Raw genomic sequence first — 27,437 nt, 5'->3', positions numbered from 1 at the left:
TTTCTGTTTTTACATACAATAGTAACACAAACTTAGTAGTTTAGACCTATATATATTTATTAGCTAATAGTTTCTGTGGTTTAAGAGTCTGGGCATGGCCAGCTGGATCCTCTTCAAGGTTGCACTGAAGATGTTGGCCAAGGTTGGGTTCACATTTGGGGCTCTATTGGGGAAGGGTCTGCTTCCAAGCTCATGTGTTTGTTCGTATCATTCATTTACTTTTGGGTTGTTGGAGTAAGGGCCTCAGTTTCCTGATGTCAGTCAGAGACCTCCTTAAGTTGCTTGCTTGTGGCCCTCTCTATAGGTTAGCTTGCAGCATAGCAGCTTGTGTCTTCAAAGCCATCAAGGGAAAAAGTCTCCTATTAAGATGGGCATTACAGCCTTAAGTAATTACATGCAATTCATTGTCTTTGTCATTATCTTTTTTTTTCATTTGAGTCTGTTGCCCAGGCTAGGCTCACCGATGCCTTGACCTCCTGGGTCAAGCAGTGCTCCCAAGTAGCTGGGACTACAGGCACACACTACCATGTCTGGCTGGTTTTTGCGTTTTTGTAGAGACGGGGTTTTGTTGTGTTGCCCCGGCTGGTCTCGAACTCCTGAGTTTTTTTTTTTTTTTTTTTTTTTGAGATGGAGTCTCGCTCTGTCGCCAGCCTGGAATGCAGTGGCGCGTTCGTGGCTCACTGCAACCTCTGCCACCTGGGTTCAAGCGATTCTCCTACCTCAGCCTCCCGAGTAGCTGGGATTATAGGCGCCCACCACCACGCCCAGCTAATTTTTGTATTTTTAGTAGAGACGGGGTTTCACCAAGTTGGCCAGGGTGGTCTCCATCTCTTGACCTCGTGATCTGCCTGCCTCAGCCTCCCAAAGTGCTGAGATTACAGGTGTGAGCCATTGCACCTGGCCTGAACTCCTGAGTTTAAGCGATCTGTCTGTCTCGGCCTCCCAAAATGCTGGGATTATAGGAGTGAGACATTATGCCCTGCCATCATATTCTGTTGGTTAGAAGTCAATCACAGGTCACATTGGCAGTCAAAGAGAGAGAATTACGTAAGGACATGAATACGAGGAAGTGGGGATCATGGAGACCACCTCAGAGTCTATATGCTACAAAGGATATGCATGTGTCTGATGGCATGAATTATGCATTATTTTTCTTTTGAGGCTCCCACTTAATAGCTGTATTGTACTGTATACTAAGGTATTCAAGAAATTTGCTGATGTAGCCAAATATTTAAAGTAATTGAAATAAGCCTTGCTGATGTCTTTGTGGTATTAAATATTGTTGCTAAACAGATTCCTTAGTTTTAAATTTATTAATATAGTTTATAGTATTTTGTGAATTAGATTTTAGACATTTCGTTTTTTCCCCCTTTTTTAGTTGACTATATTGTGGAGTATGACTATGATGCTGTACATGATGATGAATTAACTATTCGAGTTGGAGAAATCATCAGGAATGTGAAAAAGCTACAGGAGGAAGGATGGCTAGAAGGAGAACTAAATGGGAGAAGAGGAATGTTCCCTGACAATTTTGTTAAGGTAAGTATTTTCAGTTAAATTTCTAGCTGTTGATTCATAGGATTTAATCTTTAAATGTTAAGAAATAGATATACTTTTAAAATTAAAATGTTTTAGATAAATGTTTTCTTTGTAACATTTAAGAAAATAGAGTCCAAGTACCTCTATAATGGATATCATTGTTGCTCTGTGTCCTGCTGGATAGTAATCCTCTATGTATCTGTTTGTGTATATATCCTTGTATATGGTTGTGTGTATCTACCTGATTACTGATTGTTTTAAAATAAATAATAGTTTTCATTTGGGTGGCACTTAGTAATTTATAAAGCAGCCTTGCTGTATATATTCTCATTTGAGCCTACAGTATTCTTGTGAAATAGTTATGACAGATAGTAGCCCTATTTTAAATATCTTGATATTTAGATTGAGAGGTTAAGTGATTTTGTCCCCTGTTGGTTAGCTAAGACAACAGACTTTGAACTGAAGTCTGGGACAGTTGCCTCACTGGTCTTCTCATTGTATTTTGTTGCTTTTCGAACAACAAAATGCATTTGGTAATACTTTTTGTGTTTCAGCATTATAGCAGTTATCTGCCAAACTGTCTTCTTCAACTACTACCAAACATTCCTTTTTTAGTAAGTATTCTAGTCACTTCTGCCAGAAAACAATCTTTAGGGCTCTTATCAATTACAAACTTATAAAATTCTCAGTAGTTGAGAGAAGAAAAAAAAAGTAAAGCATATCTGTATTTACACATCAGTTATAATTGTCTTGTTTTCTATGTATTAGTTTTCTTACATCCAGCTTCATTCCCTGGCCTCATTAGATTATGAGCTCTTCCAGGAAGGTTAGAGTATGTATCTCATTTGCTTGTCCAGCTTGGACAGTAGTTGTTAGCAGAATACCTGCACAGAATGGATACATAGTTAATATTTATTTCTTGAATAAACTTGTGTTTATTTTAGTTGTGGTTTCACCTCCAAGTATGAAAACATGCAGTTGTCTCTCAGTATCCAGGAACCGCCATGGATACCAAAATATGCAGATGCTCAGATCTATTATATAAAATGGTATAGTATTTGCATATAACCTATGCACATTCTCCTATATACTTTAAATAGTCTCTAAGTTAACTTATAATACCTAATACAGTGTAAATGTTATGTAAATAGTTATTATGCAGTATCACAATTGGTGAGTCCGCAGTTGTGGAGCCTGCGGATGTGGAGGGCCGGCTGTATTTTATTCTGCTACAGGGGTACCTTGGAGATATTGCAGGTTCAGTTCCAGACCACCACAATAGAGCAAATGTCACAACAGAGCAGATATCTCAATAAAGTGAGTCACATGAATGTTTTGATTTCTCAGTGATGTAAAAGTTATGTTTACATTATACTGTATTAAGAGTGCAATAGCATTATATTAAAAAAAGCAAGGTGGATTCATTAAAATATTGCTAAAAATTGCTAACGATAATCTGAGTCTTCAGTGAGTCACCATCTTTTTGCTGGTGGAGGATTTTGCCTTGATGTTGATGACTGTTGACTTCGTGGTTGCTGAAGGCTGGGGTGGCTGTGGCAGTTTCTTAAGATGAGACAACAATGAAGTTTGCTGCATCAATTTGCTCATTTAGTGAAAGATTTCCCTGTAGCACGTGACGCTGTTTGATAGCATTTTACTCACAGTAGGTCTTTCAAAATTGTAGTCAGTCCTTTCAAACCCTCCTGCTTTGTCAACTAAGTTTATGTAATATTTTGAATCCTTCATTGTCATTTCAACAATACTCACTGTGTCTTCACCAGGAGTAGATTCCACCTCAAGAAGCCACTTTCTTTGCTCATCCATAGGAAGCAACTCCTCATCTGTTCATATTTTATCACAAGGTTGCAGTAATTCAGTCACATCTTTATACTTCACTTCTAATTCTAGTTCTCTATTTTCACCACATCTACCGTTAACTTCCCCCACTTAGTCTTGAACCCTTCAAAGTCATCCTTTAGGGTTGTGATCTGTTTCTTCCAAACTCCCATTAATGTTGATATTTTTACCTCCTCTCATGAATCACAGATGTTATTAATGGCATCTGAATGGTGACTCTAGAAACCTTTCCAGAAGGTTTTCAATTTACTTTCCCCAGAATGAGCAGAAGAATCACTATCTATGGCAGTGATAGCCTTACAAAATGTGGGCAGGAGTTTAGTGGGGTGATCTTGGCTCACTGCAACCTCTGCCTCCCAGGTTCAAGCGATTCTCCTCACCTCCCCAGTTCAAGCGATTCTCGTCGCCTCCCCTCGGATTACAGGCTCCCACCACCACGCCCAGCTAATTGTTTGTATTTTCAGTAGAGATGGGCTTTCAATATGTTGGCCAGACTGGTCTCAAACTCCTGACCTCGTGATCTGCCCGCCTCGGCCTCAGAAAGTGCAGGGATTACAGGTGTGAGCCACTGCGCCTGGCCAAAATGTATTTCTTAAATAAGAATACTTGAAAGTTGAAATACTCCTTGATCAATGGGCTGCAAAATGGATATTATGTTAGCAGGCATGAAAACAACATTCATCTTCTTGTACATTTCCAACAGAGCTCCTGGGTGATCAGATGCATCATCAATATGCATTAGTATTTTCGAAAGAATCTTTCTGCGGTAGGTCTTAACAGTGGGCGTAAATTACTCAATAAACCATGCTGTAAATAGATGTGCTGACATCTAGGCTTTGGTTTTCCATTTATAGAGCATAGGCAGAATAGATGTAGCATAATTCTTAAGGACCCTAGGATTCTCAGAATGGTGAATATGGAATGACTTCCACTTAAATTAACGGCTGCATTAGCCCCTAGCAAGAGAGTGAGCCTGTCCTTTGAAGCCTTGAAGCTAGGCTTTGACTTCTTTCTACTTATGAAAGTCCTAGGTGGTACCTTTTTCCAATAGAAGGTTTCATCTCCGTTGAAAATCTGTTTAGCATAGCCGTCTTCATCAGTGATCTTAGCTAGATCTTCTGATTAACTTGTTGCAGCTTCTCTGTCAGCACTAGCTGTTTCGTCTTGCACTTTTATGTTATAGAAATGGCTTCTTTCCTTGAACCTTATGAGCCAACCTCTGCTAGCTTCAAACTTTTCTTCTGCAACTTCCTGACCTCTCTGCATTCAGTGAGTTGAAGAGAATTAGGGGCTTGCTCTAGATTAGGCTTTAGCTTAAGGAAAAGTTGTGGCTGGTTTGATCTTCTATCTAATGACTCAAACTTTCTTTCTTTCTTTTTTGGGACGGAGTCTTGCCCTGTTGCTCAGGGTGGAGTGCAATGGCACAATCTTGGCTCACTGCAACCTCTGCCTCCCAGGTTCAAGTGATTCTCCTGCCCAGTCTCCTGAGTAGCCGGGATTACAGGGGCTTGCCACCATGCCCAGCTAATTTTTGTTTTTGTAGTAGAGATGGAGTTTCACCATGTTGACCAAGCTGGTTTTGAACTCCTGACCTCAGGTGATCCTCTTGCCTCAGCCTCCCAAAGTGCTGGGATTACAGGTGTGAGCCTGGCCTCAAACTTTCTTCATATCAGCAATAAGACTGTTTTACTTTCTTATCATTCGTGTGTTCACTGGAGTAGCACTTTTAATTTCCTTCAAGAACTTTGTATTTGCAACTTGGCTGTTTGGTGCAAGGGCCTAGCTTTTGGCCTATCTCAGCTTTCAACATTACTTCCTCACTAAACTTAGTCATTTATAGCTTTTGATTTAAGTCAGAGATGTGTGATTCTTCCTTTCACTTGAATACTAGAGGCTGTTGAGGGTTATTAATTAGTCTGATTTCAGTATTATTGTGTCTCAGGGAATAGGGAGCCCTGAGGAGCGGGAAAGGGTAGGCAATGACCAGTTGGTGGAACAGTTAGAAGACACACAATATTTATTAAATTTGCTGTCTTACAAAGGCACAGTTTGAGATACCTCAAAACAATGAAAATGGTAGCATTAAATATCACTAATCACAGATCACCATAACAGATATAATGAAGAAGTTTGAAATATTGCAAGAATGACAAAAATGTAATACAGAGACACAAAGGGAACACATGCTGTTGGAAAAACGGCATTGATGGGCTTGCCTGACACAGTGTTGCACAGACCTTCAATTTGTAAAAAAAAAAAAAAATTCAGTTATCTGTAATGTGCAATGAAGCTAAGTGCAGTGAAACGAGGTATGCCTGTAACTGTTTTCAGAGGTGAAGTAACTACACTTTATATTTTATCTCTTGAAACAACAGAGAGAGGCTATAGCAGGGAATTGAATATTTAGAGCAAGGTCACTTTATTTTTTGTTTTATGAATTTACTTCTTTTTTTGATCTATAATAGATTGTCAAGGAGATACCATGGAAACTGAAGTCAGAATAACTGGATTTAAATGCAGTCAAGTTCCAGCTTTGCCCTTTGCTGGCAGTGTGGTATTAGACAAATCACAAATTTCCCTGTTTTCTCCACTTTAAAGTGGTATTTTGACGGACTACAGTAAGAAGGGCTCTAATACATTTTTTTTTTTAAAGAAAAATGGCTTTTTAGAGAAAATTTATTGCAGTTACAGAAGACCGATTTCAAAAATAAGTTAAAAGTTAAATACAGAGCATTTATATGGTTCTCTTGAGTGTATGCTAATGTATATTTCTACTATTAGGAATGATTTATCATGGAACTTCATTTTGAAGTACATTTTTCTTTCCTGTTTCAGTATAACTAATACTAGAAGTTAAATTTAATGAAATGCCTGCTAGCAGAGTATATAGTTTATGAGTATGGTAGGTAATAGAGAAAAGTTTAATCTGGGATTAAAAATTAACCACAGGTTACTAGATTATAGTCAGAGACAGCAGTATGAATTTATGTTTAGTTAAAACATGTAGAAGTAGATACAGGCGTAGTTTTGTATATATATGTGTGTGTGTGTTTATATATGTGAGTTAGTGTGCATACACAAATATATGTACTCCTCAGCTCATATTGCTGGGAGGGCCTAGAAGCAGTGATACCTCAGTAGCTGTGAGTACATCCAATGCCCAGATCTTGATTTCCAAATACCATTCTCTAATAAAAGGAAGGGCTCCCTGGAGAAATGACTGATTCTAGTGTTTGGGGTAATGAAGATAGAAGATAAGCCTAGAGCGTGTTGTGGTGGCAGAAAATTAACTGGTTAAGAAAACAAAAGGTGGGCCTGTGTTGAAGGGACTTAGAACCCAACCTGAGGGAGCTCCCAATATCTAGAGCTGGAACAGTTTGAGCAGCACAATAATCTAGTATTTGATTTTTATGTAGAATACAGCATAAGTATATATGAGTTAATACTGATATAAATAAATGGTTGAATAAATAAACGGGAGAAGGGATAAATTGAAACAAAAATTCCAAGTGATAATTCTAAATACTTATTTCCTTTTCCGCACACCCTCCTCTCTCCCTTCCAGAAGCTTTCCTCAGGTGTGGAATAGACTAAAGAATAGATGGGGCCGGGCGCGGTGGCTCATGCCTGTAATCCCAGCACTTTGGGAGGCCGAGGTGGGCAGATTACGAGGTCAAGAGATCAAGACCATCCTGGCCAACATGGTGAAACCCCGTCTCTACTAAAAATACAAAAATTAGCTGGGCATGGTGGCGTGCACCTGTAGTCCCAGCTACTCAGGAGGCTGAGGCAGGAGAATTGCTTGAACCTGGGAGGTGGAGGTTGCAATGAGTTGAGATCGCACCACTGCACCCCAGCCTGGTGACAGAGTGAGACTCTGTGTCTCAAAAAAAAAAAAAAAAAAAAAAAGGAATACATGGACAGGGAAAAATAGTAACATAGTAGCTTTTAATGGAGAAACTTTGCAAATACTGCCTTTACCAAGTGATCCAGGTTAATGTCACCAGTGATAGGTTATGTTGATACCGTGTATTCCCTTCACCTCTGTGGTATTCTTCCCCAAAGTCCGTGATCCTGGCTGGGGAAAACCTCAGACAAACTAAATTGAGAGACATTCTACAAAATACCTGATCACTACTCTTCAAAAATGTCAAGGTCATGAAAAACAAGGAAAGACTGAGAAACTGACATTGACGAGAAGAGGCAAAGGAGACATAATAACCAAATACATTTTGGTTTCCTGGATTGGATTCTGGAACAGAAAAAGGACATTAGTGGAAAAATTGATTAAACCCATATACAGTTAGTTTAATAATAATGTACCAGTGTTAATTTCTCAGTTTTGAAGTGGAATGTGGTTATACACGCTGTTAACATTAGGCAAAACTGAATTAAGAGTGTGGGAACTTTCTACTACTTTGTAACTCTTCTGTAAATCTTTTTATTCCAAAGCAAAACTTTTATTAAAAAAAAATTACCCGTAGGTAATCAACAGCAATGGATAGTACACAAATTAATAAGGTAGTTGGCTTTATCACTTCAGATGTGTATGTTAAAATTCAGGGGAAAGCTGTAATTTAAAATTCACTGTCTCCATTTGAAAATAAGCTTCCTATTGGGCCATTAAGGTGCATGTTCATCCTGGCTAACACAGTGAAACCTCGTCTCTACTAAAATACAAAAAATTGGCTGGGGGCAGTGGCTCATGCTTGTAATCCCAGCACTTTGGGAGGCTGAGGTGGGCAGATCATGAGGTCAGGAGATTGAGACCATCCTGGCTAACACAGAGAAACCCCGTCTCTACTAAAAATACAAAAAATTAGCCGGGTGTAGTGGCAGGCGCCTGTAGTCCCAGCTACTCAGGAGGCTGAGGCAGGAGAATGGCATGAACCCGGGAGGCGGAGCTTGCAATGAGCTGAGATCGCGCCACTGCACTCCAGCCTTGGCAACAGAGCGAGACTCCGTCTGAAAAAAATATATATATATAAAATAAAATACAAAAAATTAGCCGGGAGTGGTGACACGCGCCTGTAGTCCCAGCCACCCAGGAGGCTGAGGCAGGAGAATTGCTTGAACGTGGGAGGCAGAGGTTGCAGTGAGCCGAGATCGCACCACCGCACTCCAGCCAGGGTTGCAGAACGAGACTTCGTCTCAAAAAAAAAAAAAAAACAAACACAAAAAGGTGCATGTTATTTTGTAAATCTGTGAATATGGAGTATGGATGGTGGTACTAGGCTTCTTGTAAAAAAACTCATGTCCCTGTTGCTAATTCAGATAGCTATACTGAATAACAATGGTAGTCAAATTGGGCTGGAAGATGAATAGAAATGCCAAATCGTTTTTGTGGCTTATTATGAAAAACTTTAGACATCATAAGTTTTGTGACAAACTTATGCCCATTTCATCTTCCCTTTGCAGTGTGTTTGTCTTCCAGTTTTAAAAGTATTTTACAAAGGATATTGAACATAAGGATCTATGAACTTAATGTACAGAATATTATTATTTTGCCATCTTGCTTCAGTGTTACTTTTTAATAAAGAGAACATTACAGATGAAGTTGAGTTCTCATCACCTCCTTCTCATTTCTCTTCCTTTGCAGGACCACCTGTGTTCTTAAGTTGTATGTATCCTTTAGTCCATAGTCTTACACCTATTTGCCTGTGCATCAACAAATAGTATTTTGTGTGATTTAGACACTTACATAATTGTTTCACATTGCACCTTTTCTTTATATTTAATGTGAGATTTTCAACATGGATACATAATGTGGTTGCATCTGTTACAAATGGGTTTTATAACACTAGTTAGCTTATAGGTAATTAGTAGAGAGAAATGATGTCAGGACAATGAGAAAGTGTGTTAGTTTATTTTCTAGGTAAGAAGAGCTGTAATAAAGATTGTAGGATTATGATTTCAGCAAGAAAAGGGAAGCAGCTTGGAGTTCTTTTGAATCTGAATACTTTTTTTTTTTTTTTTTAAAGTAACCATCTGTATCTCTAAGGGTATCTTCCTCAAAGTTTGCAGTTCTGGCACTGAGGGCTCTTAAATCCTGGTGCTCACCTTCACTGTCTCAGCATCCATAAGCCAACCAACATTCCCACTTAATTGTTCTTCGTTTTACATTTTTAATAGCTACTGAAGAATTCTTCAGTCATGACTGCTTGGGCAGTCTAAGTTATTGCCTATCTATGTAGGTTCTAGTTATTATTTGTTTTCGTTTATAGTGTTGAGATCCCAAACTGCACAGGTTTACGCATAAGTTTAGAGTGGTCTGCAAACTCTATTTTTTATATAGTCACTGGTATTTTTAGTGTTTGATTTTGAAGTTTTCACATAATAAGTGGTATTTTAGTGTTTTTTTTCTCCCAGAATGCAAGGTGTTTACACATACAGTATTATAGGAGAGACACCTTTACTACCGGTTACTTTCTAATCTCTGCATAGTATTCCATTGTCCGGCTAAGTATTACATATTTTTTGGATATTTAGGACTGTTTTTCAATTTTTAGCTATTAAGAAATTTTTAGCTATTAGAACTTCAGTAAACATCTTTTTTGGGGTATGTGTACAGCTGAAGATTTGCTGACTCCTAGGGTGTGCACATGTTCAGCTATACTAGATGTTGTCTGATTTCTCTCTCAAGTAATTATACCAATTTAAAAACATCTGATACCATCAGACTTTTAAAAAAAATTTTTTTTTGAGGGGGCTGACCTTACAGATGTACAGTAGTATCCACCATGTTGTGGTGTTTCACTTTCATGATTACTAGTGAAGCTAGGCATCTTTTCACATTTCAGTTCCTTGTGTACAGCTTGTTCAGGATATTTCTTCTATTTTTCCTTTGAGTTCTTTTTCATATTCTAGTTAATTTCTAGTAGTTCTTAATGTAATTTAACCACTAGACTTTTGTCTTCCTTCTGCTTATGTGTCTTTTATTCCTCGTAAATGCTTTTTGTGACTTGTCTAAGTATAAACAACTTCACTATTGTAAAATTTTCATTTTTAGTATGTCATCAATCTTTTTTGTGTTTAGTATGATTAAATGTTTTTCACTTGGAAAGATATGAATAGTCTACTTCATTGATTTTTTTTAAAGTCATTTCATTTTTATTTTGTAGCTACAAATCATAAACTATACCTCATTAATTTGTTATGTTTAAGAAGTAAGCTAAAACTGAGGAGAAACCAGGCTAACTTAGCAGATATTACTACATTCTTAACTTCAATGTTTTAGACTAAAGTAGAGAATAAAGATTTATTTGTGGGTGTAACTTTGATTCAGTATCAATGTCTCGGCTAGTTCATATTTGGCACTTGGTCATTGGAGTTGCTACTTTGTAATTGAGATAAAACAAAATAAACACATTCCAGTAAACAAATGCTTAGTTGACGATGACATATTTTGGGGTGTGGTGAGAAGAATCTTTCCCACAATTTATTTTATTGGGGGAGATAACAGTGTAAAACAGGATAAATCGTAATGCCTTACATGACTGAATGGCAGACATGTGATAAGATGATAGGTGCTACAGAATCTTTGAAAAAATATCTTCCAGAAAGACGATTAAAAGTAAAACTAGGCTGGGCGCAGTGGCTCACACCTGTAATCCTAGCCTTTTGGGAGGCCGAGTTAGGTGGATCATCTGAGGTCAGGAGTTGGTGACCAGCCTGGCCAACATGGTGAAACCCAGTCTCTACTAAAAATACAAAAATTAGCCAGAAATGGTGGCACACACCGGCAATCCCAGCTACTCGGGGGGCTGAGGCAGGAGAATTGCTTGAACCCAGGAGGTGGAGGTTGCAGTGAGCCAAGATCACACCACTGCACTCCAGCCTGGGTGACAGAGTGAGACTCCATCTTAAAAAAAAAAAAAAAAGTAACACTGAATTGGTCCTTAAGGTAAGGTTATAGGAGTACTGAATGCATTGTAGGTCTGGCAAAGGTATTAGATAATTTATTGTAAAAAGATAATTAGGCAGACTACTTTGGCTGAATGAAAGTTTTCATATGGGGGAGTAATGGGATTTAAGACTAAAAGCATAGGTTAAAGTAGGGGGTACAGTATATTTTGAAGATAGCTTAAAGATATTTAAAACTATTTAATAAATTAATCTGAATGAGAAGGAAAGGTTTTCCAGAAGAGAGAGTTGGGGCTGTAAAGTATAATAGAGATCAGAGTGCTACACTGAGAATGGAGATGAAGGGATAGATAATAGGCTAATAACACTTTATATCTCTGTGAATACTTTGCATATTCACATATGTTATCTCACTTTATTCTCATGTCTTTGAAAATTAGGTATAGGGAATGTGTCATTCTTACCCAAAGTCTTGCTGGTAATATGGGCTAAAGACTTGATAGTAGTTAACTCTATGACAGGCCAATGCCAGGGCTCTTTTTAGATGAAGAAATGCATCTATGGTATGTGCTAGTTATTAGAGAAATGTGATCATTCTGTAACGTCCTGTGCTTTTGAGGCTGTAAGGGCAGGTGATATAAATCCTAGTCATTGAAATTTTCCAGTAGCATCAGCATAGTTGAAAGATCTTAGCACTATAAAATTACAAGTGCTTTTGATCACTTTTAGAATTGACCCTAGAAAAGGAAAAAAAAATCAAACTGTTTTCTCAAATTGCAATTTGATGGAAGTAAATTTTTTTTTTTTTAAACTCAAGAAATTTCAGAAGAAAGACATTTGACATAAAGGAATTTCAAAGACTAAAGATGGAATGCAAAATATGTGGGAAAAAAAGTAAAAATACAGGTAATTAGAAAATGAAGCTCGGCTTGAAATGCATAGGTTTCTAGATAACTTTGTAAAATGGATTTAATCATTGTGTTCTGCCTCTATCCCTGGAAATTTTGCTGAAAACCAAGATTTTATTACACAGTTTAAGGAAATTAGGAAGTTCATTTTGTAAGTCAGGATAGTTTACATTGTGGTACCATCATCAAAATCTCAGTGGTGGCATAGCACAAGGAAAGACTACATCCTTTCATGCAAAGTTTGTTTGCTAGCCAGGTCTCTGTGCTGCTTTTCATGTGGCGGCACAACCGTCTGGGCTGGTTTAGTCTTGTGGCAAGTCCCTGTCAATTTGTGCTTTTGTAATTTTTGAGGACAGAGCAACAGAGCATAGAAAATCACGTTCCAGTTTTAAATGCTTCCCTGTGGAAGTGGTACATATTACTTTTGCATTTCATTGGCCATAGCAATGATGTGGTCATGTGTACCATCGAAGGGGCAGAAAAATATGATCTTGCTTTATATGCAAAAGAGCAGTAGAACTAGAGCATTAGTAATGCCTATCACACCAAGTGTATGTGTTGACTGGTACTCATGAAGGTCTTTTCATGATGTGCAATGGATGCTTTGTTTACTTGATTTTATAGCTTCTGGATTGAGAGAAGATCCTGAATTGGTTAGAATTGGGCAGTAATACTGGAACAGAAAGTTAGAGATGACATCAGATAAAATAAATTTTCCCATTTATATACTTACCATTTTTTTTTCAGTGTGAGTGACAAATGATGTTTTAGTTTGCTTATGAAAAGTTAGAAAACAGGACAGTGGAGGCTGAGTGAGATTTTTAGTTTCAGAGTAATTGAGATATAAATAGGAAAGTCATGGACAATCAACTGTTATTCTTTATTAAAGTTAGATGATAGCATATGATTTCATATTTAGTGCAGCACTTCAGTGTATATCAATTCTGTAGTTTTTTATTTCTGCCAATATGAGTTAGTTGCTGATAGTTGTCCCCTCCAAATCTCATGTTGAAATGTGTTTCCTAATATGGGAGGTGGGGCCTGGTGGGAGGTGATTGACCCATAGGTGTGGATCTGTCATGAATAATTTAGCACCATGCCCTTGGTAATAAATGAATTCTCACCCAGTTCACTTGGATCTGGTTATTTAAAAGAATTTGGAACCTCCCTCCTCTTTCTCTTGTTCCTGCTCTCATTATGTGATGCGCCTGCTCCCCTTTCTTCTGCTGCCATGATTGGAAGCTACCTCAGGCCCTCACCAGGAAGAAATGCTAGAGCCATGCTCGTATAGCTTGCAGAGCTGTGAGCCAATTAAACCTCTTTTTTTTTTTTTTTTTTGGAGGCAGTTTCTTACTGTGTCACTCAGGCTGGAGTGCAGTGGTGTAGTCACAGTTCACTGCAGCCTCGACTTTCTGGGCTCAAGCGATCCTCTCACCTCAGCCTGACAAATAGCTGCAACTACAGGTGTGTGCCACCATGCCTGGCTAATGTTTTTTCTGTTTTTTTGTGGAGATGGGGTTTGCCATGTTGCCCAGGCTGGTCTTGAACTCCTGGGCTCAGGTGATATGCCTGCCTTGACCTCCCAAAGTGCTGGGATTGCAGGCGTAAGCCACCGCGCCTGGCCCTAAACCTCTTTTTAAAATAAATTACCCAGCCTCGGATACTTCTTTATAGCAACACAGGAACAGACTAATAACAGTTGCCAAGTCTTCATGATACTTCTTTATCATCTTTTAGATCTTTTGATGGATATAGACAATCTGGTATATAGTTTAGGTATTTAGACTTTGGAGCCTGGCAGACTTTTGTCTCCCTGGATAAGTTATTTAGTATTTATGAGATTTTTACTACCACCTCTATCTGCTGAAAAAAGGGATATTAATAGTATTTATCTTACAGTGTTATGAGTGTCCAATGAGATGATGCATTAAGCATTTAGTCTAGTAGACTTCGCTTACTAAATTTAATGTGTTGTGATCAGCATTTTACATAAATAAGATGGATTGGAGTGAAGTTGAATAGAAAATGTCAGTTTATCCCCCTAGGTAGAATGGTTAAATATTGTTTTGTAAAACTTTTGTGTCAGGTGTTGTTGGGGGAGGTTCCGAGTGTGTGTCTTTAAGTGTGTTTATATGTCTATGTATACTGGGGTTGTTACAAAGGTTTTCCCTCCTTTATTCTGAGGAAAATGGGAGACTTCAAAGAGATCAGTGAAATGATCAGATTTGAATTTAAAAAATCAGAATACTGAGTTATGATTTACAGAAAAAAATACACCCATTTTAAAGTGTATTTCTGTGAGTTTTGACAAAGGTATATACCTATGCAGCTAGCATAACAAAAATATTAGAACATTCATTATCTGCAAAAGTTTGTGTTCTATTGCATTTGTGCCTTGCAAGCTAGTGGCAACCACTGATATGCTTTTTGTCACTCTAGATTAGTTTTGTTTTTACAATAATTTAGTATAATTAATAATGATTGTCTTTTTTGTGTCTGCTCTCCTTTGCTAAGAAGCATTCCATTTTATGTATAACACAGTGTTCATCCTCTTTTTACTTGTTGATGGATATTTACATTGTTTTTAATTTCTGGATATCGGGGTAAAGCTCTCATAAACATTGATATATGCCTCTTTGTGTGAACATATATTTTCATTTCTTTTGAGTAATACTTGGGAGTGGGATTGCTGGGGTATATAAGAAACTGCAAAACTGTATTCTGAAGTGATTGTCCCATTTCACATTTCACATTTCCATCAGCAATGTATGAATGTTCTAGTTCATGTACATCTTTTTAAAAATCAACCACATGTCCCTTTTTGCAATTGTTGTGACAGGCTTTTCAGTTTTATTTAGATAATGGGTCTCTTCAGTATTCCTGAAAAGAGTATGAATTCCCCAGGTACCCTCTGTTGTGGTATTTTTTAGGAAGAGACGCGGTAGTACTGTGGCATATCCCTCCCTACACTTCGCCTCTTGGTGTTCCAATTCAGTTGTTTTATTCTTATCTATTTGCCACTCATTTATTTATTCAGGTATTTACTGAGGTTCCTTGCGCTAGGACTTTTTATAGGTGGCAAGATCACAACTGTGAATAACACAGATAACTTCACTCTTTTTTAATGAGTTCATGTTCTAATGGTGGGGCAGACAAATATGCAAAAGAATAAACTAATAAGATAAAGTTAATTTTTGATAGGCATAAGCACTTTGAACAAAAGTGCTTGGGGAGGTGGAAAATGACATTGATAAGTTGGGTGGTCTAGAATAACATCTCTGACAAGATTTGGCCAGTAAAACACAGGAGAATGCAGAGTAGATAAGGAATGAATTCCCTTTGAGAAGGATCCCTGAAATTAGAAAAAGTAGGCTGCATGTAATGGTTTGGGTTTCCAGCTACACTACTAGAGCTACTTCAGGAAGAAGATAGTTTGGCATTGTGACAGGAGTATGGCCTTTGGAATCAGGATGTGCAGACCTCTGTTTGACTTCTTTTGATCACCGTTCCCTTGCCGCTATATCCACACAAGTACCTGTTGTGTGTTCTTTCTGAAGATGCTTCACCCTAGAGCATGAATTCCTTCCTGTGTCAATGCAGGGAATCTCACCTGTTAGGATTGTTTGGTAGCAATTAGATTTTGTATGTATATTCCTTGTATGTAGATATATAGTGGAATTTATTATTTCATCCTGTAATTTTCTTGCTCAAAAACTGCCCATTCATATCTGAAAGGAGAAATTGGAGAAGAAAATCACCTAAATTATAAAATTAGTCAACAAATTTTTTTGAATGCCTATAATATGGCAGGCACTGTTAAGTATTAACAATGAAATAGGGAAAAAGGCAGAACATTTCTAATTGCCCTTTTAAAAGAAGTTAGTAGTTTTCAAGGAAGGAGAAAAATAGAGAGGAAAATAGTTAAAATGAGAAAATGTGGAACTAGCAGTTAGCTTGATTAGTCTATTTGCTTAAACTAGATAGTAAAGATTTTAGTGTGTTAGGATTTGAGTATAAGTTCTAACTTCTTGGGGCAAAACAAATTTTGTTAGGTCTTTTCTGTGGAACTAAAGTCTTGTATTTAGAAAAATGACCTGTGGAAGTGATCTTTTTTTTGTTGAGTCCTTTGGAATGGAAAAAAGGTAGTTCATTTTAGGTAAGGGGCTAAATTGACTGTGGAAAGTTGTTTCAGTTACTGAGACTGGGGATAAAGCAGACATCTCTGGGGCCTCGTTATTAAAAGCTGAAGATTTGTGTTCAAGTCCTGGTAGAAGTATTAGTGGTAAAAATATTTATAACAGTCAATATTGGTTGAGGACTTGGATCTAAATATAAGCTTTATTTTCCTAAAGAGGAAACCTATGCTGAAAAAAGTAAAATGAGTTGAGCCAAAGTCCAGTGCCTCACTTGGTCTCTGTTGACAGTTGTGGGGAGGGGCTCCCCACTGTGTTTCCACTGATACCTGCCTTGGCTGGAGAGGCAGATGTACTTCATTAGTGCTGTCCATATGGCCTCCAGTGACAGCAGGGGGAAGGAAGGTGTGGTTTGTTTTCACCTAGTGTGGAGAAAAGTCCCGGCTGTATACTTGGCCTTTTCTGGTAACCATGCCGCTGGTGGGTGGTGGTTGGGGGCAAAAATGGGGTCTGTGGTGGTGATTGGGGTGCCTTATTACAGCCTGATAAGGGTGGAAGTCTAGGTTCCCTACTTGGTCATTGCTACCATGGGTAGGACTGGTGCTACAGTTTTGTTTTTGTTTTTTTTTGTCCCTGTGGTGTTTGACTGTGGCAGAGTGGTTATTGTCTAATAGCTCTCTGTCTTGCCAGTCTGCCTGTTTTCCTGGTCATTTGGCTAGGGCTAACACTAGTGGGCTTTTCTTGAGTTTTGTTTTCTTCTTCTCTGCTTACATTGGCATTTCTGTGTTGCAGACTTCTCCAGTACCTAGCCTGGGATACAGGCAAAAAGAATATTAGTGAACTCATTGCCATGTTGTTCCTCAGATTCTGAGGAACTTGCTCAGTTCCTGTCCCTGGCTGGTCTGCCTTCTTTTCAAAATTTAATTATTTATTTATTTTTTACATATGTAAGGTCCAGAGCTTTAAACTATATTTAGCAGGAAGAATAGGGAAACACCTACTCCGTCTTTCTGTAAGGGAAAATCTAGATGGTGATGCTTGTAATGCACATCCATAACAGTTGCTTATCTTGCTCCTAAGTAAGGTTTTTACTCAGTCTAAATACTCATAATTATAAAAGTTCTTTTCTATCAGAAATGACATAGTAGGCCAGGCGTGGTGGCTCACACCTGTAATCCCAGCGTTTTGGGAGGTCGAGGCAGGCAGATAGCCTCAGGTCAGGAGTTTGAGACCAGCTTTGCCAACATAGTGAAACCCTGTCTCTACTAAATATACAAATATTAGCTGGGCGTGGTGGTGGGCGCCTGTAATTCCAGCTACTCGGGAGGCTGAGGCAGGAGAATTGCTTGAACCCGGGAGGTGGAGGTTGCAGTGAGCCGAAATCGCACCACTGCACTCCAGCCTGTGTTGCAGAGTGAGACTCCATCTCAAAAAAAAAGAAATGGCATAGTAATAGCTGTTTTTAAGCTATTGTTATTAAGCTAGTGTTTGGAAAAGTTTATTAGTTGCCATTAAAAAAAGAATAGATTTGCATTCAGCAAAAAGGTAATAAACATAGTTGATACCCTTTAAGTTATGACTTGCTTCTGAAGGTTAAGATAACACATGAGATTTAAGATAACTCTCAGGCCTGTAATCCCAGCACTTTGGGAGGCCGAGGCAGGCAGATCACCTGAGTTTTGGAGTTCCAGACCAGCCTGACCAACATGGAGAAACCTGGTCTCTACTAAAAATACAAAATTAGCTGGGCGTGGTGGTGCATGCCTGTAATCCCAGCTATTTGGGAGGCTGAGGCAGGAGAATTGCTTGAACCTGGGAGGCAGAGGTTGCAGTGAGCCAAGATCACGCCATTGCACTCCAGCCTGGGCAACAAGAGTGAAACTCTGTCTCAAAAAAAAAAAAAAAAAAAAAAAAGAAAGATAACCTAACAGAGCAAGTGACTAATTGGAGACATTGAATAATTATTGGTGGACTCTGTTCACTGCTGAGTTTCATATAAAAGGGTGCAGAGTCTGATCACCTGAGGAGGCTGGGGAGGAGCAGGTGAAGAGGAATACTTAGAAGGTGCATTTGGTAGTGAATTTTACAAGCGCCAGAGCACAGTCATGGAAAAAGCAGAGAAATATCAGCGGAATGATATCAAAAGAGAAGGTTAACAAAGTATTTTTATTCTCTGTACTTAAAAGAGTATTAGCAGGACAGTATTTGTTGATAAGGGGATTCAATCTGTGAACAGTGAAGCAGTTTGTTTTTGTGAGCTTTGTAGTGATCCTGGAGGTGGTACTACTTACTGTACAACCTGCTACTGTTAAAATGTTTTTATTTTGCTGCTTTAAAAATTAAGTGGTATGTTAACAGAAGATGTCTCAGGTGCTGGTAAGTGAACTGCTGTTACTTATATTTTTAAATTTAAAATGAAATTTTGATCTCTTTTGAAGACTTTCTTGACCTTGATATAAAGTGTTTTAGACTTTTTGATATAGTCAGGAAGAAGAAAACAAAAATTACCCAGTAAGTTTTTCGGGAAGCTGACAAATGAATAAAAATCACTCAGATGTTTTTTCTTGGTTTCAACCTAAATTTCTAGCATTTTTTTCTCTTCATTTAGAATAAAGATTTTTTAAAAATTAGTTTGAAAAATTATCTTTTATTTAAAAATGTTTATTTTCAGTTTATTTGCAGATTTCCATAGTAAATATAATGTAAATTATATTTACATTAAATCTTTAAATATGATTAAAATCTTTTTTAAAGCTACTTGAAAAATTAGCAATATGAAGAATAAGATAATCTGATGTATATATATAGCTACTTTGGAAAGTCTCATTGATTTAAAAAAGAACACGTTCTTTTTTTAGAAGGATGCTGATTTAGTTTTTGACTGTTGTTATTCCGGTTTTCATAAGAAGAAATATTTAAGTAAAGGAAATGACAATTCGGTGTTATGTGGTGTTTAGTTTTAAAAATCTTTTACTTTATGAAACTATTAGATCTTTTGGAGGGATCTCAGTGATGTTTTCCAGTATTTATAGAAATGTATTGGCGACTTTAATAGAACAATTCAAGAGCTAGCTTTGTAATAGTTCATTCAGAGAACATTTTGATGTTTGATTTACTTTCATTAATTGGAGACAGATTAAGAGAGAAAACCTTGCAGATATTGGAATATTAAATGGAAGACAAGTTTACTTGCTAATTGGGAATTGTAATGAAAATGGTAGATGTTAATTAGCTTGACTGTAGTAATCATTTCACTATCTACACATATGTCAAAAGATGTTGTATACCTTAAGTGTATGCAATTTTTATTTAGAGGAAAGAACAGATCTCGATTTCCACTTGTGTTGAATATGTTGCTTAAGCAAGAAATAAATCTTCATTGAAAATAAGTAAAAATAAAAATAAAATATGGTTGAAAGAATGCCAAAGTTGTGTATAGTTATTGATGATACATCATAGTATGTTTTCTGTTACTGTTAAAGCATTGACTATTTTACACACATATTAAGAGTAATTCATTCTGTGACTTGAGTTATTTTAGATAATACTATTCTGAATTTCACATAGACTGTATTCAGTGAGTTGGAGAAATACTTTATACAGGTGATACTAGAAAATATATATAAGGATTTACATTTGATAAAGTGTACTCACATAGCATATGTGTCTTTTTCCAAATGCCCTATAACAATGTGACATAACACTGTTATTTGTAGGTACACCAAATCTTTTATTTTATTTTAAATTACAGACATAATATATGTCGAAACAAAAGTCAAAGCAATATAGAAGTATCCATTGTGAAAAGTACCTTTCTTTCTTTATAACCCTCCCTCAGCTTTCTTCCATGTTTAGAAATTTGGTAGATAGCTTTAAAGACTGTTTCCTATAAAACAAATATTTTGCCGGGCGCGGTGGCTCACGCTTGTAATCCTAGCACTTTGGGAGGCCGAGGCGGGCGGATCACGAGGTCAGGAGATCGAGACCACGGTGAAACCCCGTCTCTACTAAAAATACAAAAATATTAGCCGGGCGTAGTGGCGGGCGCCTGTAGTCCCAGCTACTCGGAGAGGCTGAGGCAGGAGAATGGCATGAACCCGGGAGGTGGACCTTGCAGTGAGCCGAGATTGCGCCACTGCACTCCAGCCTGGGTGACAGAGCGAGACTCCGTCTCAAAAAAAACAAACAAACAAAAAAAAACAAATATTTTAAACGGAATTATTTGTACCATTTCCCCCTCTTACATACTATTCTTCATACTGTAAATAGAAATTCAAGAAATTATTATATATAAACCATGTTAATGTTTGCCTTGGACTTAATCTGGAAAGTTACATTCTCATTTTTTCCCTTTAGACTCGAGTTAATGTTTCGGCTAAGGTATTTCAGATTGGTCACTACTGTAGAAATAAGGTAAACCAGGTATCAGGAAAGTTGAGTGCCAGAGCTGGGCTTCTGGGATATCTCCTGCTCTTGCTCCTTGGACCCAGCACGACTTGCCTGCTGTGTCCCTCTCATCTGTGGCTTCAAGGAGTCTAGCATCCTTGAGAGAATTTCCCATGTAAGCCTGATGTTTATTCAGTTAGAAGAAATTGTAAACACATTAGTCCTCATTTTCTTGCAGTTCTTATTCTTAAACCCCTTCATCTAGGCCTGAAGGTGGAAATGACATTTTTTAGATTAACAAAACTGTTAGGAAAAATGTGACCATTATAAAATATTGGGTTATTTTCAGTTCATTTCTATCATTGTGGTATGTCTGAAAGAATGAGTAAAGAGAAAAGTTCTTAAGTGTTTTTTTCCACTGTACTTCGCTTGGCTCTCATTTACATTCCTGGATAGAAAAAAGGAAAGGAGTAGGATGCCATTGACAGTGAATTTATATAACTTCCCCCACCCCATTTCTACTTTTGCCTTCTCTAAATGCAGGAGGAATAGTTTAAATAGGAAGTTCCTTTGTCCAAAATGTAGAGAGCAATTGTGTAACAAAAAGCATAGTTGAGGAGAGAAGTTTAGAAACTTTCAAAGTAGTCCTGCTATATCTGTCATTTTTGTTTTCCTTGCTGATTTTGATCTATTGACACTTAGACGATATGTATTGATTTCATATTAAGGACATTTTTTCTTGTTGGTCATTTTTCTTTGAACTTAAGCGCTTTAGTGAATATCCAATTTAATCACAATAAAAAGGAAAATCAAATGACTTTAAGTAGTTTTTCCTGGATATTCCTTATATATTATTACTTATATTAAAAAAAAACAAAAATACTTCAGGAGTATGGTAGGCCATTTTGTTAGGTTAAAATCTAAATCAATCATTTCTAGACTATTTTTTAAAATGTAAGCCTAAAATTAGAGCTAAAATAGTTGGCAGTATATACCAGATAAACATTTAATTCTTATTTTCCTTATTCCTTAGTAATACCACTTTTTAATATTGTCCGATTATGCTTCTGTAAAGTAGGAGATAGTAATTTTATATACTTCTGGAAATCCTGAATGTTAAATTAAAAATAATTAAGAATATTCCTTAGATTTTAATTAGCTTAAGCAGAATTATTACTGTGTTTAGGAATTTGGTGCTTAGGTAACCTGCCTGTTTGATTTGAGAAATGAAATGAAGTTCTTGACTTCTCACCTGGTTTTTATTATTCTTTGCGACCTTTGAGTCTATGGAATACAAGTAAATTGCTTTCTATTTTCAAATCATGACAATGGCCACAGCCATGATTAGATAGCCAGACTATTATATGGACATATTACAACATGAAGGAGTGGTTTGTGAATTTTGTTGATTATCTTTTTAGTTGTTTGTTTTGGTTAATACAATCAAAATTATGTATCTTTGATTACCTTAATAGATGAAGAGTAGATATACCCTTTTAGCTTCCCCCACCATTTGCATATATATTTCAGTTTTTATCCTCTTGTTGTACTACCTACTCTTTATCTATGAAGCAAAACCAATCAGTATAGCACATTCTTATCTATATGGAGATTATCCATATTATATTTTTTCTTGGCAAGTTTTGTGTTGACGTTACCTATTGTGCGGGTGGCTTCCCTCATTTGAAGTATGAAATTCAGAGTTTTTCAGAGTTTGCTTTGACTATACATGATTGCTTTCCAAGTGAGGACTCTTTTTTACTGCATCTCCTGAAGTTATTTTCCAAGTCAGGAAAGGAAGTGATGTTGGTAGGAAATAAATACTACAATGTTAATATGTATGCTATTTCCTGGCTCTTTCGGTAAAAGTGAATGAAGGGCAGAGGAAGGAATAAACACCGGAAGGCTTACTAATAATACCTTAGGTACTAGGTAAAGTTTGCTATATTAGATAAAATTTGCTATTGAAATTGATAGCCAAAGAGTAGTCTGGTAGAGGCACTATGTTTCCAGAAACTAGGGAAAAGAGTAGGTTGGTGAGAGTATATGTGTGTGTTTCCAGTAGTAAGGGATTGTAGCTCGGAGGAGTTCCAGAGAAGAAGATGGTGGACCTCACATAACCTTACCTTATTTGTAATTTTGCCTAGACCCTTGAAGTCTAAGCAAAATTGTACTTGTGGTAACATCTCAGTTGGCACTATGTATTTGGAAGGCTGTAAACCTGAGTTTTTTCTATTCATTGTAGACTATAAGATTTTTTAAGTTGCTTTCCCCCTTTTATTTGTATCTTTTGTCCTCAGACGATTTATTATATCTAATACTCTTAGACATGATTATGTCCCAGAGAAAATTGAAGGTTCCTAAAATGGTTCTAGATCTTGAGCAATGAATTCATATATCATATTAACGTTGTTTTACAGCAAGTGAACACAATGGAACCAGGATTTGTATGCAGTTTGTCTGTCTCCTGAACCTGTCTTCTATCACATTTGGTCAGATTGGAGTTACTTTCAAGAGGAACAGGATTTGAATACTAAGTCAAGTGCTTGGTCTCCTGTATTAGAAGCAACAGTAGCTCTCAGAAGTGTGAATTTTATTTTTTCAATGTAGGTAGCTTATGAGGCAGACAGGAGAATCCAAAATGAGCAAGTACTCTTTGGCATGTTGAGGTTGTAACTACTAGTCTTTTATGTAGATTTTGTTTTTATTAGTATGAAAAATACTTAGTGCAGTCTGAAAACTGTGAGGTTGATGGGTGTTATTAATAGCAAATCAAAGTACTTTTCTTATGTGCATTATCAATAAAAACAGGGAAATATTTGTGTATCTTTCATGTTTTGTACTTAGTAATTTTTCAAAATTCTCTACCCACTTAACTGTCTTTCCAAAATAAAAGACTTCCCCCCCGCCCCGATTGAAAAATATGTATTGTTCTTTTAAAAAAAGAAACAGTTTTTTTGAACAGATACACGAAGAGGTCATGTTCATCAGAAATCCTATGTGTGGTAGACATAAATGCCTGGAGAAGTCTGTGAAGGTGTGCTCCTACACTCATTGAAGAAGTATACCTGTTCTTACTGCTCTTGGGCTGTCTCCCTTCCTACCTCCCATGGATCAATTGAAAGTATAGTGTTGAGACAGGTATACAAAGAACTAGGCTGTAAATTTCTTATATCCAAGAGACCAAAGTGATTCCAATAGGAGCAAAGAGGCATTAGAAGGAGATCAAGAATTTGGTGAAAGAAAGGGAAGGGAGAATTATTATGTGGAGAGTAAAAGGGAGTGTGAAAACAAGGTGCACTTCTCTTTCAGTCCTTTCCTGAAGGAGGTAAGTTTCATATAAAGTAGATTCTTATTTCCTGTGGACACTGCACCATAATGAATGAATTGATATGCTAGCTTGAAGAGGCTGCCCAGTAGAAGAAAGGGATAGCATCTGGTATGTGGTGATTTGGTATGGGACATGGAAGTAACTATATTGTCAGCTGTGCCAGGAAGCTGCTTGGAGTACATTGAGTGATACCTGCAGATTAGTTGTTTGTCCCCAACCAGAGAAAGTACTAGATACTGCTTGTGCCAGTGGCTCTGCCCTGGATTTCATTATTTTTGAAAGTGACAAGGTTTAGTTTTCTACCCAGAGTTACATGGGAGTTCAGGGTCAAGAAAATTGGGTTCACTAGTAAAAATCAAGTCGCCGTCTTTACCTACATTTGTTTTTTAGTTCATACCTGTAAATATATATTTATGTCATATTGTTGGCTAAGAAGCTTCTGGGTAGCATGTATTTTTAATAAAAACATGTTTTATATATGTGGTGTTGTAAAATTGGTTTGTTTTATTCAATAGTGTGATTCAGATATCATTTCTAATATAGATATATCATTCTTTAATGACTACAGTATTTTATCAAATGCATGTACTGTAGTTTAAATAGTTCACAACTAATGGCTGTTTGAGCTTCCAATTTACTACTTCTTTTGGGGGATGAGACAGAGTCTCTCTCTGTCACCCATGCTGGAGCGCAGTGGTGTGATCTTGGCTCACTGCAACCTCCGCCTCCTGGGTTCAAGTGATTCTCATACCTCATCCTCCCAAGGAGCTGGAGTTACAGGTGTGTGCCACCACGCCTGGCTAATGTTTGTATTTTTAGTAGAGAGGTGGTTTTGCCATGTTCGCCAGACTTGTCTTGAACTCCTGACCTCAAGTGATCTGCCAGCCTCAGCCTCCCAAAGTGCTGGGATTATAGGCATGAACCACTGCACCCAGCCGGTTCATTTATTATATACGGAACTTATATATTTGGTTGGGTTTATTTCTGGATTAGAGTGTTATACAACTGTCTCATGTTTTTACCAGTTGTAAATAGTAGTTTATTAAGTATTTCAGTGCCTACTTGGTGCCACTGTTTTAGGCAGTGGAAATACAATAAAACATAATCCCTTCTGTCCTGGAACATAACATTTTAGTGATGTACCTACTGATTTTTTAGTCACAAAAAGGGTCACAAGTTTAGAGGTAAGTCTCTTGATGGCAGTGGCAAAGGATGTCTCCCCATCTTTTTTTGTGCCGGAATAGGGAATCTAGGAGAGATCACAGAGATTTTTTCGTATCTTTTGCCCATTTAAAAAATCAGTCTGTTTGCTTTTTTATTGTTGACTTTTAATATTTCTTTGTATATCTCAAATAACGTTCTTAGGCATCTTTTGCAAATATTTTCTCCCATTGTGTGGCTTATCTTCTTACTCTCTTGATACGTTTGCTTTCTTTTTTTTTTTTGAGACGGAGTCTCGTTCTGTCGCCCAGGCTGGAGTGCAGTGGCGCAATCTCGGCTCACTGCAAGCTCTGCCTCCCGGGTTCACGCCATTCTCCTGCCTCAGCCTCTCCGAGTAGCTGGGACTACAGGCGCCCGCCACCACGCCCGGCTCATTTTTTTTTTGTATTTTTAGTAGAGACGGGGTTTCACCGTGGTCTCGATCTCTTGACCTCGTGATCCGCCCGCCTCGGCCTCCCAAAGTGCTGGGATTACAAGTGTGAGCCACTGCGCCCGGCTGATACGTTTGCTTTCTTAGTGCATGGCAACATGTGAGCAGTTGCCCAAGTCAGGAACTTGGGCATCATCTTTGACTCTTTCTTCTTAGGTTTTATCTACTGAATTATCTAGATTCTGCCTCTTGAATATTTTCTGACTCTTTCAGCGTTTCTCCCCTTTGTCACGATTATAACTTAGGGCACATTCTGCTCTCACCTGGTATATTTAACTCTAGTACTGCCCCTCCTCCCACTTATTCCACTATGGCAGCATCTCATCTTCTATTAGGTCCTCACATGAATTCATTTTGTTCAGTGTCGTTTTGTTGTAATGTTGATGAAAAAAATTGGTTCCAGCTGGGGCCACTGTCTGTGGAGTCTGCATATTCTCATGTCTGCATGGGTTTTCTCTGGGTACTCCAGTTTCCTCCCACATCCCCAAGATGCGTACTTGAGGTTCATTGGTGTATCTGCATCATTCCCAGTCTGAGTGTGCCTTGCGATGGCACACTGTCCAGGGATGGTTCCTGCCTGGCACCCTGAACTGGTGGGGATATGCTCTGGCCACTGGAAACCCTGAACTGGAATAGGTGCATAAATAGTTATCTTACTTGTTTTTATTAATTTTACTAAATGTATGTATAGCTCACATGTATTTCAGTGTTTATTATTAGAAGTGTTTTGATCTTTATTTATAGGTTTGGTGATGTTTTTGTGACCCAGAGGTATGCCACAGGAATTTAACTCTTGTTTATGTCAACTAGCCTATGCTAAAATTGGTTTCCTTGTACATTGTTTTGCTTACAGTCACAATTTCCAAGAAGTTATCAAAGACTTTAAGCGGGAATTTACTGTATTTCAGATGGCCTACGCAGACTCAGCTTTATATCAGCTGTCTGCTCACCTTGCTATTCTTGAATTTTACCACCCTCATCATCTTTCCCTTCCTTCCATGCTCCAGGAAAATTTAGTGTTGTCTTCATTCCTCAGAAGCTCTGTGCTTTCCATTGCCTTCCGGCCTGCTCATATGCTATTCTTTCCTGTTAAGACACTCTTCCTGGGAAACAAGCCAAGATGGCCGAATAGGAACAGTTCTGGTCTACAGCTCCCAGTGTGAGCAACGCAGAAGACGGGTGATTTCTGCATTTCCATCTGAGGTACCAGGTTCATCTCACTAGGGAGTGCCAAACAGTGGGTGCAGGACAGTCGGTTTAGCGCACCGTGCGCAAGCCGAGCCGAAGCAGGGCGAGGCATTGTTTCATTCGGGAAGTGCAAGGGGTCAGGGAGTTCCCTTTCCTAGTCAAAGAAAGGGGTGACAGACGGCACCTGGAAAATCGGGTCACTCCCACCCTAATACTGCGCTTTTCCAACGGGCTTGGAAAACGGCACACCAGGAGATTGTGTCCCGCACCTGGCTTGGAGGGTCCTACACCCACGGAGTCTCGCTGATTGCTAGCACAGCAGTCTGAGATCAAACTGCAAGGCGGCAGCGAGGCTGTGGGAGGGGCGCCCGCCTTTGCCTAGGCTTGCTTAGGTAAACAAAGCAGCCAGGAAGCTCCAACTGGGTGCAGCCCACCACAGCTCAAGGAGGCCTGCCTGCCTCTGTAGGCTCCACCTCTGGGGGCAGGGCACAGACAAACACAAAGTCAGCAGTAACCTCTGCAGACTTAAATGTCCCTGTCTGACAGCTTTGAAGAGAGTAGTGGTTCTCCCAGCATGCAGC

The 27,437-nt window shown here is 38.1% G+C and overlaps 1 protein-coding gene across 1 annotated transcript in view; it reads left to right on the top strand.

Annotated features, from left to right (window-relative positions):
• CD2AP (CD2 associated protein) overlaps positions 1 to 27,437 on the top strand; it is a 157,596-nt gene that overhangs the window by 26,378 nt on the left and 103,781 nt on the right. The window contains exon 2 of the mRNA XM_003254197.4: positions 1,379 to 1,539. Within this exon, the coding sequence (XP_003254245.2) occupies positions 1,379 to 1,539 (161 nt within the window). The remainder of the gene's footprint in view (positions 1 to 1,378; positions 1,540 to 27,437) is intronic.

The sequence above is a fragment of the Nomascus leucogenys genome, chromosome 22a, assembly GCF_006542625.1.
Source record: "Nomascus leucogenys isolate Asia chromosome 22a, Asia_NLE_v1, whole genome shotgun sequence".
NCBI classification, from domain to species: Eukaryota; Metazoa; Chordata; class Mammalia; order Primates; family Hylobatidae; genus Nomascus; species Nomascus leucogenys.
The sequence above is the reverse complement of the archived record's forward strand: the minus strand, read 5'-3'. Positions and strand labels throughout refer to the sequence as shown.